This window comes from Paramormyrops kingsleyae, chromosome 8 (assembly GCF_048594095.1).
Source record: "Paramormyrops kingsleyae isolate MSU_618 chromosome 8, PKINGS_0.4, whole genome shotgun sequence".
In the NCBI taxonomy this organism is placed as follows: Eukaryota; Metazoa; Chordata; class Actinopteri; order Osteoglossiformes; family Mormyridae; genus Paramormyrops; species Paramormyrops kingsleyae.
The window spans coordinates 8884827-8911495 of NC_132804.1; the positions used below are offsets into that span (position 1 = coordinate 8884827).

General features: G+C 42.9%; 1 protein-coding gene across 3 annotated transcripts; it reads left to right on the forward strand.

Moving 5' to 3' along the window:
• The first annotated feature begins 606 nt into the window (after positions 1-606).
• Positions 607-24883, forward strand: alpl (alkaline phosphatase, biomineralization associated). 3 transcript variants are annotated; one of them, XM_023827567.2, is made up of 12 exons: positions 607-777; positions 10462-10657; positions 11332-11451; positions 12580-12695; positions 13550-13724; positions 16214-16389; positions 17141-17281; positions 20688-20757; positions 20848-20982; positions 23248-23439; positions 23533-23652; positions 24295-24883. In XM_023827567.2, the coding sequence occupies exons 2-12, from the start codon at positions 10588-10590 to the stop codon at positions 24561-24563; spliced, it is 1584 nt and encodes a 527-aa protein (XP_023683335.2). In that variant the 5' UTR covers positions 607-777; positions 10462-10587; the 3' UTR covers positions 24564-24883. The 3 variants fall into 3 exon arrangements, with proteins under 3 accessions (XP_023683335.2, XP_023683336.2, XP_023683337.2); XM_023827568.2 differs by having other exon boundaries at positions 10482-10657; XM_023827569.2 differs by having other exon boundaries at positions 10492-10657.
• Positions 24884-26669: the final 1786 nt, after the last annotated feature.

Here is a 26669-nt window from a genome sequence, read left to right on the forward strand (position 1 = left end):
TGTTTTTTAGATAGGTGAAATATTTTGAAATGTCAAGGCATGTCAGACTACCTCGAAAGTGGAAACGAAGCCTCAGACCCCAGGGGGTTAAGGCTACACTTTAGCTCCGACTGGCTCTGGATGGAACTGTACAAACATGGGATATGTTTTTCTTTTAAGATTTATAATGATATTAATTCAGATTAATTTACGATGATAGTGTCTGTGTCCTAATTCAGCGGCTGCAGCCTTCGTACGCTGCATTCCAGCACCGAATGTGTCGCGGCGGCACAACAAGGCTGTTCCATTCCGAAGGCTCATTCAAAAGCAGCATAGAAATGCGCCTTTTTTTCCCGGGCTGTGAAGGACCCACCTGATGGACGCAGCCTGTTAAATTGAACTCCTGCACTGGGGTGCAGCTAGCTAGTATAGGTAAAAAAATAATAAACCCCTTAACCAAATTATGTGAGAATACTCACACACATATGGACAATTACATAGCAAGGGGGAATTAGAGACACCATACTCATTTTAATGTTAGGAACCAAAACAAAAATCTACCACGAGGGGTCGCCCGCGATGCGGACAACTGCCTTATTACAATAAATAGCGTTTCAGGCATTCATCAGAATCCGGTGGCTGTGCCTCCCAGCTGGACGCTAGACGATGTATGAAGGCTTGTCCAAAAAGTGGCCGCATGATACCAAAACTGGGTGTCTTTGTCTATCAGAGCTTTTTTAATTTATTTTTTGGGACTTATTGAAAAAAAAGGTGCAACAAGAGAAAAGCGACATCACGGTAAGGTTTTCCTCTTTTGTCCATGTTTAATGCATAGATAGAAAATTCATTAACTTTAGCATATAGCCGGCAAATTTTCGCTCCCTCAGCACACTTCTACAGAAGAGGAGCATAGGGCTCGTGGCCTCGTTATTGTTTAATAACACTAAAACAGGGGGCACGTGACGTAGGTTTCCGTTACAGTAATTTTTGTTCTTATTTTAGAGAACTGGCAGTGGTGGTCTATACATTTTTTCGTTTTTTTTTTTTTATGAATGAAATGAATGAAAACTCTTACTCACTACTACATCCGTTCACAATTTCTTAGATATGAAGCAACACTTGCTTGTGAAATAATATGGAGATGTTATATTGCATGTCGTGCAGTCGAAAGTTTAATATGAGGTGAATATTAATCCTATTAAATTAAGTAAATTTGTCAGCTGGAAACTACATAGAAAACTGCGTACAGATGCGGTTCAGCCTCAGTATCGTCGTTCAGTAAAACCCCTGCTTGCCAGTTTGGTCGTCCAGTTTCTGATTAATAACATTTTCATTTTATCCAGAAGTACTTACCGATCTCTTTCGCTAAGAGGATATTACTATACTTTACATGCTGGACAGGATGCATTCCAACATAGGATGTCAGTGATGATGATGATAATATTTTTATAATGATTTTAAATAAGAATAATAATAATAATAATAATAATAATTATTATTATTATTATTATTATTATTATTATTATTATTATAGCCACTCTATGTGTTTTATTACATCAGTAGGTAGTGGTGGCTTGATGGTTAAGGAATCACACTTGTAATTGAAAGATTGCAGGTTCGAATCCCCGACCAGCAAGGCACCACTGAGGTACCCTGAGCAAGGTACCGCCCCCAGGCACTGCTCCCCAGGAGCTGAATTAGCTGCCCCATGCTATGTCACATTGTCACATATGGGTTAAATGCAGAGGACACATTTCATTGTTGCACACTGTGTGCTGTGGTGTGTTAACAATGACCACTGATCACCTAATTCTAAATTCTATGCACTGCAAATAAAACATGAAATAAGGAGGTATGGCGAGGGAACTGAGATTAAGTAACATAACTCATATCCTTTAGGGAAAAATATACATCTAATCATTGTTTTGTAAGGTCACAGTTAAGTACAAATGTTCAGATTTAAGGCTAATTCAAAATGACACAAAATAGTGATTATGCTAATGTTCAGTTCAGGTACTGAGGCAAATAACTATGGTATGAACTACAGCCTACACTTGAAAAATTAAATGCTGTTCATACGTTTGTATGATTTGTAAGAAATGCTACAAAGCTATACCCAGGTATGCTGACCGAACGTTTGAAATGAATGTCAGTGACTTGCACTGTAAAACAAGAAATCAATAATGAATAAATAAATAACACCAGAATTTATTGAAATTTTGTAATTTATGATCTTTTTTTAGTGGATGTATAAATGCTTGTGTCCGTGTGTGTGCATAGTTAATCCTGTAATTGTACAGTTGCTGCTGCTTATTATGAAGTCCCTAGAGAGCCATAGTTTGGAAACGGGAGAACCATATCAATCATTTAACATTATACAGACATGATGCATGGAGGAAATTACACATACTCCTGGAAATACCACAGCAAAAGCAGCTCCACAATGAGTCATTATATGTAAGGAAAAATAGGACCACTCCTTTATCTTTAAGTGACTGTCAGGATTCCTCCTGGCCACTAGATGGCAGTGCGTTTATAAAGTGGTGGATTTTCAGTCCACCTAGTTTTGCTGATTAGCAGAGCTTGTGCTTCAGCGTTTTGTTTTGCTTTGATTAAACTTTGCAAAGTCTGTTGTTGACAGTCCCTGAAATTTGTGCGTTTTAGTGTTTTGCTCATGGTTTCTACTTACATTGGTTGTTTCATCTTCACCAACACTTTTCACATGTCTGTGCCACACACGTGATCTTTAAGGACGTAAAGTGGAGCTCCGGTTAGGGTTAGGGTTAGGGTTAAGGTTAAGGTTAGGGTTTATTCGCTGTGACACAGAGTTGAGGCCACGTATTTCTGGTGGAGCTCCACTCTACAGGCGTCTGCAGCTGGACCCTTCTCCTGTTTTTCGGAACCTGAATTTCTCAACCTCGATTTTCTCAACCTAGATCCAAGTTTGAATTAGTATTATCAAAAAGTAATGTAAATTCAACTTCATGAAATAAATTCAATGTCTTTAATTCAAGTTCAGGTAAATTTATTCAAGTTAGGGTGTTTATTTAGTTCAAGATCAGGTAAAAATTAAAAATCAGGTTCTGATATCCAGGTAATGTAATTCAAGTTCAGGTTAACATTAAAATTTGGGTAAATAAATTCAAATTCAGGTTTTGTGAGTCTGTTTTGCTGCCATGCAAAACTGTCTGCTGTTCTGTGGTGTTGGCGGTATAAAGAGATCAAGGATTGGGGGAGAACTCATAGTAATGAATGTTTACAATTAATTGCTATTAAATTTCTATAAAATTAACAAATTACACTGTTTAATTTACTGGGCCAATTCATGTTAAGTACCTGTCACCTTCCTAACAAATGACAATGGACTTTTGTTACTTATTCAACATACAAGACTCTAAAACATGACATTATCCAGATTAGACTGCTTTTATGTTTGGGAAGTGTTTGGGGGGGGGGGGGGGGGCACACAGAAAGCTTTGTGTGGCTTAATGGGAATGAATGACTGAATGAATGAATGGACATTTGTTTGGGTCCAGCCTGGAGGGAGGGAGAAGATCCTTGAGATTCCAGAGATATAAGCAGCAGCACAGAGGACAGAATGACTTTTTAAATTGGGGGGAAATGGTTCACCTTTGGATTCCAAATCCTGTTACTGTTTTATCAAAATATATCATTGTACTGTCATTAGTCAATCATTTTTAAACAATAAAAAAATAAAAATTTAAAAATATTAAATATAAAAATATTATAAATAAAATTTAAAAATAATTTTTAAACAATAAAATTGTACTGCTTACTATACCATTTTGTTCTTAAAAAATATTAAATATGATTTTTAATATTAAAAGTATATGGCTTTCCCAGACACTTCATCAAAACATTTAAATAATTATGGGTGTTGTTTTATACATTAAACACAATTATACAATCAGCAGAATTTCTTAAGCTGCGTATTGTTATATTTAAGGCAGTTTGGATGACTGTGTTTGATGCTGAGAACTTATTCAGTTATAGTACTCTGACACTTCTCATTTTCTGTCTTTTTTAATTATTGAGAGACTATATTTAACTGTAAACTAAAATGATATCATTCATTATCATTATGGGATGCCTTAGGGAAACAGACCAGGCACATACTGTAGATACCCAGTGGGGGAAAACGTAGAGGTGCACCTATCCGATATTCGAGATTAGTATTGGCGCTGATCCACACCTAATCAGACGGATTTGGTATCTGCCATATGCGACGTCCGATACTTACTTATTTAGTTTTCACCAGTCTGTAAAAAGATAGCTCTTTTTTCTTGTTAAATTGATTTATACAATCAATCACACGACAGCTCTTTCCCATTTTGGATGTACTCTAGTGGCATTCATGCCGAACGTTAACGCTGCCACTCAGATTTTTTGCCTCTCACTTGGGTGCGAGCACAGTGACTTCCGCTTGCTGTGACGTCATGTGCATACCTTTTCCAGCAGGAAGAGTGTAAGGATATCAGATAATAAGGTGACAATAGCAAATTCAGCTTAAAAACTAAAAAAAATGTGTGCAATCTGGAAGTATTTTACACTGAAAACAACAACTTTTGATTTGATTTGCAATCTAGGTAAAAACAAGGTTTAGCATTTAGCGTAAAATCCCACTAAACAAAGTGCACGCAATTGTGTGAGACAACACAAGTAATGCAAAAGATGCAATGCATGATTTTGGAGTCGCTATCTTGGGCTGTTTTGAGCACTTGCTACAGCTCATGATATATACGAGGGGCTGCTATCACAACATATACGAGGGGCTGCTATCACAACATATACGAGGGGCTGCTATCACAACATATACGAGGGGCTGCTATCACAGCAATGTGCACATGACGCGGTTGCCGGTGGGAGAAAAACTGTGCGGCATTTTAAGCACTTGCCACTTGTATATCCTTTCTTGAAAGGATTTGAACTGCAAATGCCTCAAAAAAAGTTTAAAACAAGATATACAAACGAGGTTTCTAGTAGCGTAACTAACAAATCTTTTTTTGGCATACATTTTTTTTTTCATTTGTATTTACTAGTTTAAAAACTACTCATATTTGGCCGATACCCTCTGTTCAGGTATCGGGATCGTATCAGCACTGAAAAGATGGGATGTACCTATAGAAAAAGCAATCCAGCAAGACAGGCTGGGGACCACACAGAAAAGGAGTAGTGAGAGAAGGAATTTTGGGTAGACAAAAGTGAGGGGGTGGTATTGCCGGACTGTATATGAACATATTACCATGAAATACATTGCATAAAGCTGGTCACCTTTAAATTAATTCTTGTAATGTGTCTTCCTCTTTCCTGCCAGTATCTGCAAAGCCATACCCTTTACAGCAAACCTTTAATGAGAGTAGCACTCTTGGCATCCTAGCAACACTATGTTCAGAAATTCAGTAGGCCTACATGTCAAAATGCCTAAGTGTCTGGCTCTCGACAGCCTTCTGTTGAATAAATGACAGGACACCTTTGAGCACATTTCAAAGGGACTGCTTCTCTCTGCCGGCCTTGCGTACCTGACCTGGTAACAGTCGTCTCGTTTAAGGGGTTTGTTAGAGTGTGGCCTCTTTTTCTGTATGCTTGTTCACAGGAAACTGCCGGGAAACTCTTATCTTACTTTGTCCCTGTAAGAGAAAGGGAAGACAGAACAAATGCAAGAGGAAAATGTGGAGAATATTTTAACAGTAGGGTCTGAGGAGAATTCCTTGGTCCTCTAGGGTCCAGACAGCGTGAAATCAGCAGTTAACTGGGTTGACTTGAACACTGGTGGAGCTGGATCCAAAGAGGACACATGTAAGGTCACATGACATTTGATTGAGTTAAATTAATTTAGCTTAAAATTGCTTAGGAAAATATCGCGTTTCCCTTTAAATAGGCCATTTATCTTTAGATGTGACATATCCTGGATTACTGAATGCCATACATTTCAGTGTTTGGTCCATTATCAGTTATAACGGTAAACCGGCCACTCAATTTACAGCAGAATATCAGTTGTATAGAGTATGACTGGCCAAACGGCACATTGCTGAATGTCCACCAAACAACCAAACAAAAGGGCTTTAAGATGAAGTGATGATGAGGCCCTCTCAGTAAAGGCAAACTGAGGAACAAAAGCCATTTAACATAGGAACAGAACATAGCTAACAGACACCCACACAAACAGGTGCTGGTTTTTGAATACCATCATTCACCCAAAACCAGTTTCATGTCCGTGAGCTACATCTCTCCAGTTCACAGTGGTATTCATTAGAAGAGAGTGTTTTTTAGTAAGTGCCAAATGACAGCCGCGCTGACGGTTGTCCCTGAATGGAGGATGCCCCGTGACACTTTCAATTAATGTACTTCAGGAAGCAGCGAAGAATCAGCTGCAATTCTAAAACTTTCCAGATGCTGGTATTACATTTCTCACCTGTTCTGAAGTATGAATTAGTTAAAATTGATATGATGTAATATAGCTACAATATAAAATGTGCTTTCTTACATCAAAAGATAAAATGAAGCTAATATTTTTCTGTTTATGCGCTTTACCAATAATATTTCAAATGGGTTTAGATGTCACTGTACCTGTATTTTAGGTTTTCACTTTGTTACTGATAGAAAGAAACTTTTTCCACATATATTTGGGGAGAATGCATTGCTGTATCAAATCCAATTCACTGCTAATTGATCTCTGGTTTACAAATATTCGACAGACACTTGTTTACATGGAAACAAACAATACTGAGAGTTGGGTCAGTCAGGGTCCCTGGAGCATTTGCTGGTTAAGAATCCAGCGGTGAAATCACTCTATCAAGCACAGTACTAGGACCTTCTAGCCATAGGTGCTGAATCTTAAACCTCAGAGGCCCTGTAGTATCCACCAGGAATGGGCTTTGAACCCACAGAGACAGATGTCTCTTAAATACTCATCCATCCTGTTTACAGGTCATGGTTGTTGATTAAGCCAAATGAATGGATAGAATGAAAACTGGCAGACACTGGATTTCTTACCCTCTGTTATGGTGGGGCATGGCAAAGGGAAGTATGATCCCTGGATTGGCTCCAACAAAAGGGGTTTATTTGTAAACAGAACAGAACTCAAAGGGGAAAACATAAAATAAAGGGACCACAAGGGGTGAATAACAAAACAGGGAAAAACAAGAATTAACTAAAAGTAACCATAAAGTAAACCAATACAGATAACAAGGGATAACAAGGGGTAGGTGTAGACCATAACAAAATCAACCAATCAGTACAGGCATGGGACAACAAGGAACAGGTAGAAAAAATTACAATTAACAAGCACAGGAACTAGGAAGCCTTACCTAACACAGGCTAACGACACTAGGAAAAGAACAGGAAAATAAGTACAGGCAGAACAAAATAAACACAAAAGGAACACAAAGATAAACAATAACAGACACTAAGGAAAAACCAGTTATAAATTACACAACATGACTCGTGACTGGAGGGGTACAAACTCTGAGCCAGATGCTCAACCCATTGAGCTACATCGCGGCCCATGGAGCAGGGAAACACACCAGGGCTGAAGGACTAAAAGACGGAGAGGGGGAAAGCAGGAGGACCAGCGATGCCTGCTGGCCAAAAGGGGACAAGGGACATATGACAAGGTTGGATGGGCACCGACCCTGACAGCCTCCTTCTACAGTGTGTGTATCTCTAAACCTGCCATATGCAATGGAATCGAGAATAACATTTTATAACTGAATAGCATTCAAGTTTGTCCATTCTAAGCTGCACTCACTGGATACATTTGTACCTCATTGCTTATCCAGTGTAGGGATGCAGAAGTGTAAATAATAATAATGATAATAATAATAATACAGCAGTCCCCCCATATTTGCGGATGGTACCTTCCAAAACCTACACCAAACGGCCGAAGCTGCAGATAATAATGAACCATCAGTGGATCCCATATGTAGCGGATACTGATGTTTTAGCCTCTCAAGAGATGATAGAGCAATGAAACAATATCATGTATCAAGGGATGATGGAGGCACAGGTATTGCGATAAAATGGCAACGAATGTGATCAGCAGGAACGCTAGAGGCAGCCTGGAGGTCAGTTCTGCTGGGAAAGTGTGGGTATGGGGACAAAGGGAGAAGAGTCACGTACTGGGTGTGACTGGGCTGGCGGATTTCACTGAGTTACAGCTTGATTGGCACTCGGTCTGAAACTTCAATCCATCCATCCATCCATCCATTTTCTGTAATCGCTTGTCCTATTGAGGGTCACGAAGGCCTGGAGTCGATCCCAGATGCTACGGGCACAAGGCAGGGAACAATCCAGGATGGGGCTCCAGCCCATTGCAGGGCAGACTCACACAGCTTTGAAACTTATGAACCATTTATTTCTGGAATTTTCCTTTTTTTTTTTTCAGACCATGTTAAACTGCAGATAACTGAAACCGCAGTTGGGGGGGGGGTCCCACTGTAATGCAATGGATTGGCTTCTCATCCTGGGTGTCCCCCTGCCTCCATCATACCCTGTGCTGCTGGTGATTAACAACTTTTCCAGTCTACTGTCAAGCCCAGAGGGGCAGGCGGATGAGGTGTCAGGACTCACGCTAGTTTGGAGATACTATTTCACCTGCGTGGGGAGAACGCACACCTGGAGGGACCTGAGCTTTAGGAGCTTTAATCCGACACGTTTCATCACACAATCCTGCTGAGCAAGACAGGGGAGGAGAGAAAGAGAGAGGGAGAGAGGAAGAGTGGGAGAGGAAGTGTGTGGTACCTGTAGTAGTGCAGGAAAGGTGTCTTCTGGATGTAGGGTATCTGGGAACGGAAGCAGTCCTCCAGGTTTCCACCGCTGTGACCTCATGAGCTCCGAGGTCGTCTGGGTAGCTCTGACCGCCGTCTTTTCCTCCGTCCTCTTCCTGGCCGTCCTGGCGCTTCTCTGCTTCTCCACATGCCGCCTGGCGCCCAAAGTCAAGCCGCTGGGAACTCCTATGCGCTTCTGAAAAAGGGGGGCCTTCCCGTACCACCGGGGAACACGGGCCCAGTGCCGCGGACTTCACAGGGTACGCCGTGCAGTGCAGCTCCCGCTACAGCACGCACTCTAACACATACTCTACAATTTCTACAGATTTGCAATTTTTTTTAGTTTATTTAAAAATAATGGATACCTGCCAAGGCTAGAACTAAATTATTAAGCTAATAGTAAGTGTTTATACACTTCGATAATAATCTTCTGACTGCATGTCTCGCTCAGGATCTTGGGGGCCCTGGAACCTATTACATCATAATAACATAATTTTTTTATTTTAATGTGTAATTTGTGTACATAAACAGGCATTTTAAAATGTTTACAACAGGTATTACATTTTAACATGTATATGTTTATTTTATAGGAACAGCTTATTGGCTGGGTAGATCTCAGTATTAGACTGAAACTTAGTGTTTAATGCAAAATTAAGGCCATGTTTTTAGTAATTTAGAAATACATTCATTCATTATAATGCATTCATAAAGCATTGTAAATATCCTCTAACTATTTTTAAAAAGGTGTAATACATTATAGACATGTTTATTGTGAATTATGACTGCTAGTGTTCTTCAGAGAGGCTATTGATGATTCAGCGTCACACACAGGAGACCTTTGTAACCATATGCTGGTCTAAATAAACTGTTGACGCATTTACTGCACCCAGCTGAGTGGATTAGCTATAATCGCTTTTGTCTTGCCTTTTAAATCGCTCAGCAGTGTAGTGGTGTTCAATCTCCTTACAGCAACCTTGACTGATGGATTGGAACTGGGAATGGTGATTGGTCCAGAGACACCCAAGATATTTTACAATGACTTGTCCTGTCGTTTCCCAGAATTCCATCCTCCACCCCTAGATTAGAATCTCCCAGCGCTGGCTGCAGACAGCCCAGATTGTAATGGAGTTAAATGCTAATCTTCATTACTAATTCACTGAGAATTGGGTACTGATTTACGCAAGTGGAATTGGCAAGGAAGGACTTTTGAATCGTATGGTGGCAGAATGGGAGAGAATAGTATGGCGGTCTGAGGAGCAAACCTTAGGGTTACAATGCTTTTGTTTCCTCTGTGTACTTCTGTGCTCTGCTTTTGAGTCCCATCACAGTCACTCTGGCTGTTTATCGAGGTCTGGACCTCTGCGGTTCTGCCTAGCACAAGTGGGTAGAGAAAATGGATGGATGGATGGATGGATCCTTTCTCCTTTCATAATGACTGACGCTGAGGCACAGACCTACCACACAGCCCTTATCATTTTTACACTTTGAACAATAAGTGCCTTAACCACTATACCAGCTGTTGTGCCTTATATTTCAAAAGCATGAAAAAACAAAGCATTTTTGAATAAATAATATATAAATAAACATGCTGTTAAGATTAAATATTTGTTTCACAGATGTATATGTAAGCTGTTGAAAGAAAAACCCAAAACAACTGTCAGTTATGCAATTTTCTTTCGCTACCCCATGTGACCAGATGTGCACTGATTAAACCAGTCTCTTCAAGAGCTTCTGGAGACCTCCTCAACATACGTCGCTCAGTTCCGCTCTTGGGAGAGCTCTGCACCACGGGACTCGACAGGACGTGGAGAGGAAAGACAGCATGAAGGTGACAGCCCTCATCTTTTGGTGCTGCCTGGTCTGGTGGGGGCAGGCAAAGCCTCTCTTTCCAGGTAAGCCTATCAGGAACTGCGGCCATTGAAGCCACATGTCCTTCACCTTCTGAAGCAGGACTAGCCTGCAGCAGCTAGACTTCCAGGGCTGAATTGACACAACTTCAGTGTAACACATAATCAGTCACTGCTTGGTTTAATCCAAGGGGAACCCCTGGGAAAGTGGGTCATATTGAGATCGCAAAGCAGGATAATCCCACCATCTGTGGGCTTTCTGCTGTTACTAGGACCAGAGGAGGCTGGTCCAATCAGGATTTAGGTAGTATTTCCCCTATTTTTGAGATTAAATTATGGAACAAGTAACTTTTAAATAATTCATTACTAAAATGTTGTCCCACTCTTTCTCACTTCTTGGGAATAACTCACTATTGTAATATTGTAAAATGTATCATCTTCTTAAATCCTTAATTTAAAATGTTTAGTTGTGAAATTGTATCCGAAACAGTGTTAGTGTTATTTTAAATGATAAAATCTCAGTTATTTTAAAATAAGAATTGCCCATTGCAATGTTGCGATATACATCAGCACCCCCCCCCCCCCTAGAGTGGGATCAGTGGATATCACTCTAACTCCCTGCCTCCAGAGCTGGGGGGTTGTGGCCTGTCTTGAATGTGGGGCTTGCATGTTCTCCCTGTGTTTGCTAAACATCAAACACATTTCTGCCCCGCAAACAGAAGAGGAGAAGGACCCATCATTTTGGAAGGACTGGGCACAGCGCACACTGGCCCAAGCTCTGAAGCGGCAGGAGCTCAACAAAAACATTGCCAAGAACCTCATTCTCTTCCTTGGCGATGGTGAGTGAGCCAGTTGGATCACTCCAAGTGTTAATTTCAAACCATCCACCCACCCATTCATCCATTCATCAATCCATTTCTGTAAGCACTTATCCTACTCAAGGTCGCTGGAGCCTATCCCGAAGGTCACAGGTGCAAGACAGCATTTCATTTCATCTCAATTCAACTCAATTCAATTCAATTCAATTCAATTCAATTCAATTCAAGAGTTTATTAGTACAGTGCATTTTTACAACATTATATTCTCTCAGAGCTCTTTGCATTATCCCTGCCCAAAGTCCTGCAAAGCAGATGAGATATATTTCCATATGTAGTTGCAGCTAAACAGTTTCTTACTGCAGAGTTCCATAACCCAGAACAACCACAACAGGAAATGATTGATTGAGTGTAGTTATATAAGGAGGGATATTTGTAAATCTACATGGAAAGACCCTGACAGGACTGAGTAGCTGTAAGCCTGTGCTGTTAAACTGCACCAAGCTGTTATTTATTTTACTCATCCCCTTCCATGCGTCGTTTTATCGAGAACCACAGAAAAATGCTGCATAGGGGAATGCATCAGGCAGGTGACCCTCTTTGACATCAATTATTTTTCCAAAATCAGGTCAAATTTGATCATACAGAGCAGTAACCTGTCGACACTCCATGTGTTTGGTAGTGACCCTGGGTGTTTCGAAGTGATGTTTTAGTGTTATCTGTGTGTGAAAATGCAGAAGAACCTTTTCCATAGAACTACTGTCTCATCTACTGCTTTTTAAAAAATAAGATTTTGATACTTACTTGCTTCTTAATAGTAATACTAATACCTGAAGATGCCTGCATGCTGTAACAGCAGATGATGGGAGGGTCTCTCATACTCTGCACTGCTTTGTTCCTCCTCAGAAAATTAGTCTTTCTAATCATTTGTCCCAGATTTTCATATACATTTCGTACCCCCAGCTCACGGTATGAAATGTGGGGGGGTGGGGGGGACCGCATCCTGTATTTATACAGGGAACTAGCCCTTTATAAGGATCAAACTGTAGAATTGCCCCTGGGTGAATGACCCATAAAACTGAATATAAATTCACATCAACCTGTCAAACTAGTTGGCAAATCTTACCACATCTTGTATCTTGTGCTTGGCAGGTATGGGTGTTGCCACGGTGACAGCAGCCCGCATCCTGAAGGGCCAAATGAATGGAGGCCATGGGGAGGAGAGTCTTCTCGAGATGGACAAGTTCCCCTATGTGGCTCTTTCCAAGGTGCTCCTACACGGCTGAGCTTGGGAGGCCTTGGCTTTAGGAAATGGGGCTCGTCCCTCCAGCACACTCTGCTTCTTTTAACGCATTACAGCAGATTAGTGTTCTCTCGCCCCCACTCAAACACACACAAAGGCAGGGAACACCCAAGGACGGGGCCAGCAACACATGCATGGTGCGGTCATTTGGTCCCCACAATGTAATATATACATAACCGCAGACACACGCACACGCACACACACACACACACACACACACACACACACACAGTTTGTAATTATATCTTTGTGGGAACTTTGTGTTGCCATTCATTTCTATGGGGAAAACTGTAATCTCAACATGACGACCTTAACCCCTACCCAGACCTAACCTTAACCATGAGTAACCAAACTAAATACGAGACTTTTGGCATTTTTAGTTTTTTGATTGCATTTACAGTTCTTTGTGGGGACCTGAAAAATGGTCTCCACAATGACAAAATAACAGCTTTTTATCACAATGTGGGGGACCCCCCCCCCCCCACCCCACCCTATATGGCGGTGAATGGGACTAGCAGTAACAAGAGAATAGGATGAATGATACAGGTTAAGCATCTGTCTCCATGGTTCAACTGAAAGGCTCTTTCCTGGACTTGAACCAGCTGCCTTTTGGGGCCCATTGTTGTCTATTAACTAACAGCATTGTTTCAGCTGGTGGCCTCAAGTCACGTTAATCATTTATAAGCTGGTTTGAGCACCCAGAGTCCCAAGGCCACCAGCGTTCTGCCTGATCTTCATCTGCCTCTCCATCTTTTCTCCCCTATGTGAGAGACTCTTGTCTTTTCCAGCTGACATCTTGCAATGTTCCCACTTCCCCAGACATACAACACCGATGCTCAGGTACCTGACAGTGCCGGCACGGCTACGGCCTACCTCTGCGGCGTGAAGGCCAACGAGGGCACGGTAGGAGTGAGTGCTGCAGCCGTGCGAGGCCAGTGCGACACTACGAGTGGGAATGAAGTCACTTCCATCCTCAAATGGGCCAAGGATGCAGGTATGTGACAGTGTATAGACAGGACGGAAGAATTCATACTTATTAATACTATATGTGTATTAGTAATAATAAGTCTCCATGGTAACTTACCTGAATATTGAAGGTAGAGTATCCATGCTTGTATGAGCTTTTTACAAACCTGCCTGGGTTCCATACAACTCATCCATCTCGTAATAATTTGTCCTAGGTAGGATCAGGGCTAGGTTGAAATTCAAAACTGGCCCTGGAATTTTTCTGTCTTGGTGGGGTGTCCCTACAATAAATTTTGCCAGCCCACATACCCATCAGCCCAACAGGCCACTCGTGGTTAGGGAGCCTGGAGCCTGTCCCAGGGAACATAGGGCACAAAGCTGGGGAGTACCCTGGTCAGGGTATTACAGGGGACATAGGGCACAAAGCTGGGGAGTACCCTGGTCAGGGTATTACAGGGGACATAGGGCACAGAGCTGGGGAGTACCCTGGTCAGGGTATTACAGGGGACATAGGGCACAAAGCTGGGGAGTACCCTGGTCAGGGTATTACAGGGGACATAGGGCACAAAGCTGGGGAGTACCCTGGTCAGGGTATTACAGGGGACATAGGGCACAGAGCTGGGGAGTACCCTGGTCAGGGTATTACAGGGGACACCCTCAGACACACACACACACACACACTCATAAACACATTCTATGGGATTTATCCACTGAGAAGTTCTTTCAGTTCACACTCCTGATTTTAACACCTGTAGGACTTATTCAGCCTAAAACGTGACACAGGCTGCGTCTTCGGAAAACCAGTGACCCCTTCATCCTCTGTCCCACCTTCCACGGGAAACTGTGTACACACTTAGCATTTGACACTGCCACGGAAATTAAAGAGATCTTCAGACATTTAAATCATTGACTTTTCTGCGGTAGCCAAACTGCAGGGACTTGTTAATGTATAAAGCATTAAAGTTGTAAAAATCTTTACTTTACACAAAAAACTACAAGTCAGGAACAGGGATATTCAAACTGAATGGGCAAAGACCATTTTTGGGACCCTACACTGTCAGAAAAAAGGGTACAGCCCTGGTAGAGTGTAATGTAACCCCTGTGGTCCATTTCGGTACCTTAAAAGGTACATTTACCTACAGCTAAGGTACAATTGGTAGACCCTTGAGGGAACAACCCCAGTAATTGTACCCCAAAGGTACAAATTGGTACTTTTTTTCTGACAGTGTAGTGTTTAAAACCAGTCCTCATAGTCAGAGTCATTATTTCTAATACAGGTAAGCTTTCTTTCGAATATCTGCTAGATATCTGTGGCACACAAAGAGTCACAGGAGTCAGAGGTGCAAAGAAAACCCCAGAAGGGCCAGTGTTTGTGTCAAGGGTGGTAAACTAGCAGGAAGGCTGGCGTCAGCTCCTTAGTGAATGTCCAGAGAAATAGGAGGTAGCCGTCCCTCCTGGGTGGCCGTCCCTCCTGGGTGGCCGTCCCTCCTGGGTGGCCGTCCACTGATCTGAGTGGTAGAGAGAGAGACAGACAGAGAGAGAGAGACAGAGAGAGAGAAGGAAGCTCAAGCAGATTTCTTGTCAGTGACTCTCTGCCTCCTTTGACTTGTACCAAGGGGTGCAGCTGAATCTAGTTCCTTTATTACACAGGGCGTGATCATAAATATCCAGATGCACCTACTGCCATGAGATGCCACCTATGGTGGATGGTTTTCCTGAGCTCTGTAGGTATTTTACTTTGGCTACAGTTTACAAATGGCTGATGTTTACATTTATATGCAGAAAAAGGCTTTGACCGCCATCCAGAATATGGACTCTTCATCAGTGTCATAAGCAGCCATTTCACGTATTTCAATGGCACTAGTCAGCTAGGGTTTAATATTGTCTTTTGGGTACCTACAATTACATTACATTGTTTATTGGAAAATTCTCGGCTGATATTCTGACAAATTCACATGAGATGGTCCTTACGTTATAGTCCTTACGATGTGAGGACTTCACTACTGAAGCTGCTCTCTGATCTTCCTTCCACCATTTCTGGCACCATTTCCGTGAGACGTAATGCTCTGTCTAGTTCCCTGGCACTTTGTCGGCCTGCCGTTGACTGATCCTGTCTTTCTTGTGAATTGTCTCCGTTGGTGAGGGTTGCGATATGAGAAAGTCTCCATGGGTGATAAAGAGTTAACAGTCATATATATCTTTGACTAAATAATCTACTATTATTGTTAGTTTCATATAATGTTGACAAAACAAACTGGCTGAAAATTAAACTGAAGCTCATTATTTGCTTTGGCTGAAAGGAAAACCTACCATGTAGAAGAAAGTTCTCACAGTGTTTGTAATATTTACAGGGCAGAGCTCTACATGCCACCCCCCCAAAAAAAAAACAAAAACAAAACAGCAGGCTGCAAGCTGACCCATCCACAAAACACACAGGTTGTTTTATTTAAAGAACAAAGAACTTTCCAGAAAGTCACGCAGCTGGTGCTGATAAACTCAGGCATTCTCTTCCCGCAGGCAAGTCAGTTGGTATCGTCACCACAACACGGGTAAATCACGCCACGCCAAGCGCGGCGTATGCCCACTGTGTGGACCGTGACTGGTACTCCGATGCGGAGATGCCGGAAGCGGCCTTACAGGGCGGCTGCAAGGACATCGCCAGGCAGCTGTTTGAGAACATCCCAGATATCGACGTGAGTAAGCACATGAAGCTGTGGATGTCAATGAGTTGTAGCCAGTTGTATCGGTTACTTCATTGCCACACCATTGGTATTAAGTTTCAGTCAAAGCAGCTTCAGTGCAATGAGACAAACCTGATAATCCATGTCAGGACACTGTATGAGCTTCTTCAGGTTTTATAAACTACTGAAATGCTCCTCTGCTTGGCCAAATAGTTCATATCTTCTTGTGCTTTGACTGGCTTATTTCCTTGATTGAACAACTCATCCAGCTGTTTCACATTAATATTAGTGACACGTGCATGATTATAGGTTGATATGACCAATCAACACAAAACAAGATCTCAGTGCAGTGAAGTCCAGGTCCTTTTGATTGAAATGGTAGTTTACAAATCCTGTCCTAGCTGAGAGTGTCCTCCCTGACATGGATTATCTGGTCACCCTAATCTAGGCCTAGTGTCTAAATAAATATTAATCTTTCATATGGGTATGAAAAACTAGGTACCAACCAGGGTTCAGGAAGTTTTAGGGTTGGATTCCACAAACAACCAACCTAAATATAAGGTTTGGATATTTAAGCCATGAACTGAACATCACTGAGTGGTATTAAACAGTTTTTGTTTAGTTAAACATCTCAGGAGTTTTTGAGGGATTTTCAGGATTCTTTCAATCTTATTAGCCAATAAGAAGCTAGTTTCCCGTCTTTGGCGGAAGACCACATTTGACCAGTGTTTGCTGTGACTTCCTTGACTAACTATGAATCCAGGTGATTATGGGCGGTGGCCGAAAGTACATGTACCCACAAAACACCACGGATGTGGAGTACCCTAACGTGCCAAAAGACCGGGGGGTCCGCAAGGACGGTCGGAACCTGGTGGAGGACTGGCGGCAGAGGAGGAGTAACAAGGTATCCTTCTGGCACTCTTTCCATTCCACCCTTCATCTGTGTCATTCTTCCGTTCCACCCTTCATCTGTGTCATTCTTCCATTCCATCCTTCATCACTGTTATTCTTCCATTCCATCCTTCATCTGTGTCATTCTTCCGTTCCACCCTTCATCTGTGTCATTCTTCCATTCCATCCTTCATCACTGTTATTCTTCCATTCCATCCTTCATCTGCGTCATTCTTCCATTCCACCCTTCATCTGTGTCATTCTTCATTCCACCCTTCATCTGTGTCATTCTTCCATTCCACCCTTCATCTGTGTCATTCTTCCATTCCATCCTTCATCTCTGTTATTCTTCCATTCCACCCTTCATCTCTGTCATTCTTCCACCCACCCTTCATCTGTGTCATTCTTCCACCCACCCTTCATCTCTGTCATTCTTCCACCCACCCTTCATCTCTGTCATTCTTCCATTCCATCCTTCATCTCTGTTATTCTTCCATTCCACCCTTCATCTCTGTCATTCTTCCACCCACCCTTCATCTGTGTCATTCTTCCACCCACCCTTCATCTCTGTCATTCTTCCACGCGCCTCCTGAGCAGTTCACATCTACCCTCCTTCATGGGTCGCATGACACTGAGCAGCAGATTTTCAAATGAGACGATGGCTGTGTCTGAATTTAGGGGCTGCATCTTTCTAGGGCTCCTTTCAAAGACTGAATGTGTCACAGTGACATGACAAGGCTGTCCCATTTTGAAGGCTCCTTCAAATGCAGTCCAGGAATGCGTCCTTCTTCTGGCAAGTCGCAAAGGGTCCTGCTATTGGATCCTTTGCAGCCCATCATATCCCAAGATTCACTGTGTGGATCTTCGAAGGACGAAGCCCACAAAGCCTAAGTATACCACGTTTAGAAGGTTGCACCCTCTCAATTCAGACATTTCTAATGAAGTTTGCTTGTCTGGAGGGCAGTAGGTAGCCTACGCATTGAACTTGCAAGGATATTGCGCTTTGAGTACTTGTAGGAGTAGGAGTAGAAAAGCGCTATATAAATGCAGTCCATTTACTATTTATTTCTGTAGAACCATTGAGCAAAAACAAATTGTCAATAGAAAATATCTAGAGAATGTGAATTTCAGTATGTAGCTTCAAAATAAAGCATGAGAATACAAACCTAAGTTGTTAGATAACTGGAAAATGAAAAGAGCTAAACAGCATCTGGTGAATGATCGTTGCACGAAGAACCCATTATAACAATTTTGGAAGAATGAAAAGGCACTGAAAGAAATATTGGTTTTAGTTGAATACCCACTGAATGAGTGGAAACTTACTTTCTGACATGAAGAAATGTACAGATTGCCTTGTTCTGCAATCACTCAAATACCTACCAAGAAAAATCGTGGCAGCTACAAGTAAGTTATTGAAACTCCGTTTGATTACTTCAGTGTAGACCTGCTGACAGCAGCCGTAGTAGCATTGTTCTGAAGTGTTGTTCTGAGGATGGTTTTCCTGGGAGAAATTACCTGTGCTTTAGCAGAGCATTAAGTGCCATTTGTGGAAGGTAGCTAGCAGGCACACAGATTGCCACAGCGTGATACCCGTGCGGCAGAATGGACCCAGTCATAAACAATAAGTACGTAATTACTGAAGGGAAGAGAAGATTTTGCAGCATGCTTTGAAGTGAAAAAGTACACTGGAGACCATGCTGGTAGGCCGTCTCTGCTGATCATTCGAATAGCCTTAGGTGGGCTGTTGGGTGAAAGGCCAAACAAAATTTTCATGTTTATTTAAATTTTAATTAAATGGATGAGGAAGAATAAATGTCTTTGTATAAAGAAAAATAAACATAAAAAAGTAGACTTAATGACACCCTTTGTGAACAATAAATGTTATTTTTTAATGCATTTTCATAAACTCCCCAGTGGGCATAATTTTGTACTGAAAAGCACGAAGATCAAACTCCTCAACTAATACGTTTGGTTTAAGGTAGATTATGCAAATTCACTCAGAGAAGAGTTAATTGGGACTTATCAACAGCTCAGAAGGCATGAAAACCATGGCACCCTCTGGTCCAGAAGACCTGGAATTTCTGCCTTAAAGAACATCTCACAGCTGGGCACTCAGGCAGCCACGGGGGGGCACATTCAACATCTGCAGTCTATACGTTCCCATGGTCTTATTCCCATGACTCCACCCCCCCATGAAGTGGTCCACTGGATTGGGGACATAATGTTGCTTTTGGGGCAGGGCGGGGGCGAGGAGTGGTGTCCATTGTAGCAGAAAGGAGGGATGGTCTTGGTATCACCAGACCTTGGCGGCTCCTTACCGGCTTCCATTCAAAAAACAAAGGTCGCACTCATAAAAACTCTTCTGAAAGAGTTTGATTGAGTTCGAGGTGTTGGGAACATTTGAAGAGGAGGAGGAGGCATGCTGAGTTACTGTCTCCGGGCTTTGCATGCAAGCCACTCAGAGGTGCAAGTGGCTAAAGACCTTCATGAAAGATTAACGAAGTCTGGAGAGGGTACAAAGGACAGTTTGTACTTTGAAGTCACGGTCAGAAGTGTAGATGGTGGATTTGTACCATACCTGTTGTTTTGGTTTGTCTTTTGTTGCCAGGCTTAATGGTTAGAGGCTTAAAATAGCCATTCGCTCGACTGATCCTGCTCCAATTTTGATCAGTGTTGCACAATAGTAAATATGGAGTAGGGGAAGGATGAATCCAACTAAGATGGGACATAATTACTGTAATTGTGGGGTGGGATTGTGTCATAAATGTGCGACTGGACAATAGTTTTACACAAAATACAGAATAAGTCTCCAATCAAACCCTAAACCACAAATTCTATCATGTCTTCCAAATACTCACAGCCAACCTTCTTAATCTTAAGCGAGCTTGTTAGTCCAATAGCCCAACTGGGTTTAATTGCCTGCTAGCATGCAACAGGTGATCAGTCACCAGAAAAAGGCAGATTGCCAAACAGATGTGTCAGCTTAGCTTTGTGCTTCAAGCTGAACAAATGTCATTGAAGATGACTTGTCTTATTTTGATTTGGTTGGATGAGAAGTATTTCTATTTTGGTCATCATTAAAGTACATATTCTTCCTTATGTGTTATTTCCCAATATGGGCCAATTCTCGATCTTAGTTTCAATCCAGCAAGGCAAAAGATGTTGCCTTTCACTGAGCATTTTCATAGGCGAGTTTGACGTTGAGTTTGATGATGCTAACATGGAACATACGCAATGCTGCCGCCTGAGCCCCATACCCCCCCCCCCCCCCCCAGTCTCCACCCACGAGCTTTTTGTCTGTAAGATTTCCTTGCACACCAAACATTATCACTCTGAACAATGACTGAAATGCCCTGGGAACAGACTTACAATGTTTGCATGACAATGATGCAGGATGCCGATTGTTCTGTTTTTCTCAGAGGCGTGCTTATGTGTGGAACCGGAATGATCTGTTATCACTAAATCCAGCCAATATGGACTACTTACTGGGTAAGTGTATCACCGAGCCGTGTGCGGTTTCTGTCTCCTCGGCATGCCTGCTTCCTGGCAGACGCCACATTGCGCTTCTTGTCCCCACAGGCCTCTTCGAGCCAGGAGATCTGCCATATGACTTGGACCGGAATAGGACATCGGATCCCTCTCTGACTGAAATGGTGAATGTGGCCATTCGAATCCTGAAAAATAATCCCAAAGGTTTCTACCTCCTGGTGGAAGGTGAGAGATTATCTCCAGTTCTAGACAGGGGTCATACGGAGTTTTCTAAATTTTATACAGATGGGGCGGAATGGTCCCAGGTTTATGTTTCGGCTCGAGAATCCCTTTGTTCTACCTGCCTGTCCTGGAGGTACCAATAAAGATTCCCTGTTCCACCCTCCAGTCATCAGTTTTAGCCATCATATGGAACAGGATTTTTCACAGTCATGTTTTATATGCGTGTGTCTTTTTCAAACAATAATTTTGGAGGTTTGCCACTGTGTTCTTTCCAGTGACTGTCCAGGTCTGGTCCCTCCTGCAGACATTTTGTCTTCTGTGTAAATGAAACGATGATACTTCAAATTCATCTTTTTGCCTACCTCTCCATGACACAAACACATGTGAGAGCAAGCTTGGCAGTGATGGGCAGCCACCTCTGGTGTCACACACAGAGCTGAGGGTTAAGGGCCTTGCTCAAGGGCCCACAGACGTGACTATTCTTCTGAGGACCAAAACACGTAATTACAGGTGTCCTTAAATGTACTTAATCACAGCATGACATCTTGTCTAGTGACCAGTCTTGTTGTTATGATGGTGTCTCATTGGTGGTAGAACAGATGAATAATTTCAGGGTTGGCACTGAGTGCTTTATCTGCTTTAAGGCCATTGTCACTGGTGGGCATGACTGGAACGTGATCCATGACCCAAACCTGCTTTCAAGTACATTGTCGCACAGATAGCAGTTGTGTGTTGACTATTGTAACTGCAGTTCAACAGGAAAGCTCAGAAGTACAGAGACACTGCATACATTTCTTTTTTAAATGAGGCATTGTCGGAGCGTGGCTATTTTAAGGCAGCGCAATGTCATTGCGCTTTTCACCAACAAAAAATACACGTCTAAAATCAGTGGCGCATGGTTAAATGGTATTTAATCTGCATGTTTTAGAAATATGTGGGTGCATGACACTCGTTATTGACACAGATATGTGGTAAAAGTGCCCTAATAGTAAAGTGGTACAGTAAAACCTCGGATTGCGAGCATAATTCATTCCGGAATCGTGCTCGTAATCCAATGACTGAGACCGAGCATGGGAGATGATTACCCACAATCCCGCAGTGAGAGAGAGAAGAACCATTGGCTCAGTTGTGATCACGTGACACTAGGCAAAGCGTATACATAATACTTGTATTGCAAGACCTTGCTTGTTTATCAAGTTAAAATTTAAGAATTTTGCTCGTCTTACAAAACACTCGCAAACCAAGTTACTTGCAATCCGAGGTTTGACTGTATTTTAATTTCATTTATATACATTTTAAATACATCTGGAATCTAAATTGTGAGAGTAGAAAAAAACAGCCCTATTGCCTTTTATTTGGACATTTTTAAGCTCCTTAAAAACTGTAGGTTGTGTTTTATTTGAACAAATATATATTTATATTTTGCAAACTGCAGACCCACAATTAAAATAAAAATACACACAAGCATAATTAGGTCCCCGTTCCCAGCTGCTTCCCCATCTTCTGTCATCATTATGGCAGTTTTGGCACTGTGAGGATGATCTGGTGATGCCAGAAAACCAGGACACACTCGCTGCTGCCTCATCCCACGTCTGCTTCACCCCAAAAGGCTTAGGCCAGTGGTCCTCAAACTTTCTCTGTTGTGCCCCCTTTCGGAAACAGTTAACCTTTCTCCCCCCACCCTGCCATGGGATACACAAGTACGCATTCGCCGTCTGTTTCCTTGGACGAAAAGAAATCGGTTTGCCGGGCGAACACGCTGTTAAAATAGCAATCCGCAGTAGATCATGCGCCGCTGCCTGAGGTGATGCGGCATTCTGATTGGTTCATTGCATGTTATGGCCAAAACACGCCTCTGGACATGCCCATAACTGTTAGTTCCGTTTTGCGCTTTACGCTTTGCGTTAGATCATCATAATAGAGCCCTTGCTGTCATGGTGACAGATGCACCAGCAAGACTCGCACCAACAATTTGTCCTCTTTTGAACTATGATATGTCTCACATACGTTGTGTGGATTGCAATATTTTATGTACAGCTGTGCTGTTGCTCTGCTAATTCAACCTTCACACTCTGCTCTTACTAATGTAATGTGAAATCAGTGAAGACTGACCACCAGGCCACGCATATATAAGCATGAAACTTCAAACACCATTGGCCAACGTTTCAGTGTACAGCCCCAGTGTCTCTTATAGAGCAAATGGCAGCAAAAATGAGCCACCTGAAGTGAAGCAATGTGACCAGAGAATGACCACATCCATTTGCACAGGGGGACGCATCGATTACGGGCATCATGAGGGCAGAGCCAAGCAGGCTCTGCACGAGGCGGTGGAGATGGACCACGCCATCGGGCAGGCGGGCAGCTTGACCAGCGAGGATGACACCCTCACCGTGGTGACGGCAGACCACTCCCACGTCTTCAGTTTCGGGGGCTACACCCTGCGGGGGAACTCCATCTTCGGTGTGTCACCAGGACAATCAAAAACACGTAACTGGTAATGACTAGTCAAGAAAGGCTCCTAAAATAATATCCCCCTCCCCCCCAAAAAAATAGGTCTTGCACCCAAGGTGAGTGATATGGACCACAAACCCTACACCTCCATCCTGTATGCGAATGGTCCAGGGTACAAAGTCATTGATGGCACGCGTGAGAACATCACCACCGTCAACTACAGTAAGTAGCTAATGTCGCCATTGTTGTTTTTCCAAGTGTCTGATTGACTTAGAGTTGCGTGGTGCCAACAGCCGTCGTCTAAGGAATACTCCAGAAAGGCTATGATAACATATATCCAGAGCAGCTCTTATCACCAACAAACATGGATTTTCACTGAGACCACAGGCATACATAATATTTCAAGCATAATATTGCAGCATCGTTGTGTTTAGTGTTACAGGCTAGGATGTGTTTATATGTCCCTGCTGAAAAAACCAGCTTGACCAGTTAAAGCTTATTAATTTGGTTGACCAATATATGATAGTTGTCCAGCTTAAGGCATCTAGGGTATGTTTTTGCATGATGATGGGATGATTTAGCTGGTTATATAATGGTCATTCTTGCTGGTTTAGCTGCTCATACCAGCATGACCAGCTTGGTAGACTGGCCACACCAGCATGACCAACCAGTGACCCACCTAGTTAAACCATCTAAGAGCAGCATGAGCTGGAACATGACCATCTAAGACCAAGATAAAACCAGCCACCAGCATAAGCTGGTTTTTAACAGTTTTTTTCTGCAGGGGTAAGTCTTCTTAACCATGGTACATGTTTAGGAAACTACAGTATAAGGTTTTGCCACCAAACTTCTCTCCTCCTGCAGCTGAGAACAACTACCAGGCACAAGCGGCCGTACCTCTGAACATGGAGACCCACGGTGGGGAAGACGTGGCTATTTTCTCCAAGGGTCCAATGGCCCACCTGCTTCACGGTGTCCAGGAGCAGAACTACATTCCTCATGCCATGGCCTACGCTGCCTGCATCGGAGAGAACCCCGAGCACTGCCGGTCCTCTGGGAGCAGCACCCCAGCCTTCCGCTCCGCCTGGCCGGCCCTGCTGACCTCACTGGCCCTAAGCCGACTGCTTTGCTGAGCCCTATGTCACACCATGCCCTTTCTACTCTGTACCCCACAACAGCCCCTCCCAAAAGGTGGAGTTCTCATCTTTATATTTCACTCTGTTATTTACTTTTTTAACAGCTGTAGGTAAAATCTGAGAAGGTGGAATTAAAGTAGCGGAAGCCTATCGAAGAAAAATGTTTGAACGTGGGGCAAGTCAGATATGATGGAGTGATGTTTTCCTCTGGATTAACGCTGAACAAAAGAAAGGGAAACAGCCAGCATCTGAATACAAAGGATCAATTGTAAAACAGGAGACTTTTAAGACTTATCAATAAAGGAATTTTTACCAAATCATGAGTTCACTAGAGTGTATCAGTTTTTCATTTCATATATATTCATATAATGAATTGTGATGTGGACTTTTGTAAGGGCAGAAATGTTTAGTTTGAAAAATTCTCCTGTTGACTATCATTTGACATATAAACAATGAATGAAATGATGGATAAAAAACAAAACATACTTTTAAGAGGGAACGAGAGGGAACGAGAGGGACAAGGAACGGTATGGAAAGCAAGACCACACAGGAGTAGGGAAACGGACCACAGCAGGGTAAGGGAGCACTAGGACCGGGACGAAAACACAACGGAACACCATAGAGACGCACTGAGTACACACCAGCGCAAACATGACACTCAGACAGGGGCACCGCACTATCGGGAACCGAGCAAGGGCAAGAATCAAGATAGGGAACGCAGGACACAACTGACACACAGAACAACAGGTGAAGGGTCACCAGGGCCAGACAGACAAGGGAGAACCATGGGCCTGGAAGGAGAAAGGGCAGGATACGGCACTGGGGCAGGAACTGGGGCATGGCTGATGGGGAAGGGGTTCGACTGGGAACTTCTCTGGGCCCTGGGAAGCCGGGTGTTACTCTGGGGACACAGACCCTCCGAGGTCCTAGGGGGCCCCTGGAACCCAGTGATGTCACAGGGCGAGTGGGACAGCTAAGAGGGGGCTGAAGGGACAGCCAGGGTAGGTGACCTCCAGGGGCCAATCTCTTTGGGAGACAGAGACCAGACCGAGTCTCCTCCTGGGGCCCCCCTGGTGTGGAGGACTTCTCTGTACCCTTGAGCATGGGGGGGGGCTCATGTCTGGGACCAGGCAGGGGCCTGAGGAGCAGGACCCTTGGCCAGGCCCAGAAAGTCCCAATCTAAGTCTGCGGGGGGGGGGGGGTCTTCCCCAGGATCCATTCTGTCTGTGACGCTGGGGCCGACCAGAGCGATGTTTGGGCTCCTGGAAATGAGCAAGATCAGTGAGGCTGGGCCCATAGTAATTAGGGAAAGCACTGGAGCACACGCTGGGGCTGTAACAAGAGGGACACTTAATGCAGTGGCAATGAGGTATGGATCTATTCAAAAGAAAAAAGCCCTTTTGCTCCTGCTCAGTGTCTCCCGATGCCCTCCTTGCAGAAGCAAACCAGGAATGTCACCTAACAGCTGCCATTTGTGAAATTCGGCCCATGTGGATGAGGCTTGAAAATGAGCTTGACGGTTTACACGATTCAGAAGACTGTAAAACCCATGTAAGCAAACGTCACTCTCAGAAAAAGAAGCATTAAACACCTTATGAGAAAACCAAGCCCCCCACAAATGACATGCTGTGCCCCCCAAAACAATGCAAAGATGCTAATGATATTAGCATATTAGCATATGCATTATGATGGAGGATGCGACACTAGAAATGAAGGACTAACCCATTTTTTGAGTTTACTGCAAAGAAAGTGAACTATGTCTGTTTTATTTAACACATTCCCTAATAGCTTCCATATGTTATGTATGCGATTAACTTTTTTTTGCAACCAACAAAGCTTGTAAAAACTACATCAGCTTTACATATTTTTTGTAAGGCTGCTATTAAATGCCTTTTTTAAATGAGATTTTTAATGAGACTGTACATCCATATAAACGCAAAAGAGTACAATTACACTGAGTGAAAACTGCATTGCAAAACATTTCAGTACATAACGTTTATTTCTAATTCAGCAACAACAAACTTAGTAAAACCATCTGTGCAAATACCAACAGAAATTAGACATGAGAACTTTATACAGACATAAAAGTGAAATTGTCTGATG